The following is a 1,666-nucleotide window of genomic DNA, read 5'->3' on the forward strand; positions in this document are numbered from 1 at the left end:
GCGTCGTCGGTCGCCGTGGGCAGCTGTGGGTGTGCGAAGCGGGTCGTGGACGGGATGTGTCTCGGAAGAGTCTCGCACCGTGCAGAGGCGAAGAGGAACCAGTCGACGGACGGCTTGGAGGGGACGGCGCGCAGGTCGAGCACCGCCACCTCCTCGCCGCGGCCCTCGACCAGCAGCTCGGCGAGGGTGCGGACGGCATACTTTTGGCCGGAGGCGTCGCCCTCAGCCTCGGAGAGCCGCGCAAGAAGTTCGTCGGACGCTGACTGCGTAGGCGGCTGCCGCACGTTGAGCGTTAGGGCGGACGGCAACGCGGCGGCGGACTGGCTGGCGGAGGAGGAGAGCGCGCGTCGCGCCGCTAAACGCAACATAGGAATCCTTCCTCATGTGTTTCTTCTTTCTGAACTCACCACCGATGAGTGAGTCGGCGAGCAGTAGGCCGCTAGCCTGTGAGGGAGCGTCCATAGACACCTCACAAGACCCCACACATGTCACATGGTCTTGTCCGTGGGCTCACCCCTCTCCCGCTGCTCTCCTCCCTACCCTCCCTGCCATCGCTGCCCTCCCTGCCCTCCCTGCCCTCTCTCTCTCCCTCCCCCCCACCCTCCCTCCCTCGACCCTCGCTCCAGGCGCGGCGGAGGGCGTGCGGCTGGTCGAGTACACGCGCAAGCTGGTGCAGTCGGAGGGCGCCGCCGCGCTCTACCGCGGCCTCACGCCCTCGCTCATCTCGGCGACGCCAACTCCGCCGCGAGAATAGTTGTCATGATGGTCGTGGTGCTGGCGCTGAGGAGGGGTGCTGCTGCGCAGGTGATGCCCTACTTCGCCGTCCGCTTTGGGGCGTACGACATCATGCAGCGCTGCTACGCGGGCCTGCCGCCCGACGACGAGCGGAGGCGGCTGCTCGGCACGCTCTCGCCGGCGGCGACCTTCGGCATGCTCGCCGGGATGGCGGCGTGGGCCGTCATTCTCGGGCGGGGAGCTCCCGACTATGGCCGTCGCTACTTGGGGAGGATCTCGTGCGCTAGGCGTCGAGCTTGACGTTCCCCTTCGAGCTCGTGCGGCGGAGGGCGATGGTCGGGCCCTCCGAGGCGAACCCGCTGGCCGCAATGCTCCGGATCGCGCGCGAGGAGGGGGTGCGGAGAGGGCTGTACAAGGGCTTCGGGCTGAGCCTCTTCAAGGCGACAGCCCGAGAGTGGCCGAGACCGAGATCGCCCGAGAGATCGCCCGAGATCGCCCGAGATCGAACGAGACCGCCCGAGATCGCCCGAGATCGAACGAGATCGCCCGAGATCACCCGAGAGATGCCCGAGGTGACATGCGCCCGGTTCAAGGTGGCGCCGTCGTCTGCGGTCACCTTCGTGGCGTACGAGGCGTGCTTCCGCACCCTCACGCGGCTGGCCGAGAGCTGGGAGCGCGAGGAGCTGCTCCGCGCGCAGCTCGAGCTCGAGGCGCCGGACACCGCGACGGCGTGAGGAAGTGGAGGGCGGCGTGGGGCGCGGCGCGCGCGAGAGCGCGGGCGGCGCTCTGGGCGGCGGCTGCGCGCCGTGACGGGGGCGGCCGAGGCGGGCGCTTGCCGCCAGGCGCAAGCGGCCGCGCGCACACTGTACTTGTGCGGGGGCACGCGTGATTGTTCCGGCGCAAAGCGCGTGTGTCGCCAGCTTGCGCGAGT

General features: G+C 69.9%; 1 protein-coding gene across 1 annotated transcript; it reads left to right on the forward strand.

Annotated features, from left to right (window-relative positions):
* Positions 1-807: 807 nt before the first annotated feature.
* On the forward strand, positions 808-1,469 carry EMIHUDRAFT_223280 (hypothetical protein; the record flags this gene model as incomplete). Its single annotated transcript, XM_005792405.1, has 3 exons — positions 808-957; positions 1,023-1,130; positions 1,368-1,469. The coding sequence occupies 3 exons, from the start codon at positions 808-810 to the stop codon at positions 1,467-1,469; spliced, it is 360 nt and encodes a 119-aa protein (XP_005792462.1).
* Between the last annotated feature and the right edge of the window lie 197 nt (positions 1,470-1,666).

Source organism: Emiliania huxleyi (genome assembly GCF_000372725.1).
Source record: "Emiliania huxleyi CCMP1516 unplaced genomic scaffold EMIHUscaffold_108, whole genome shotgun sequence".
Classification (NCBI taxonomy): Eukaryota; Haptophyta; order Isochrysidales; family Noelaerhabdaceae; genus Emiliania; species Emiliania huxleyi.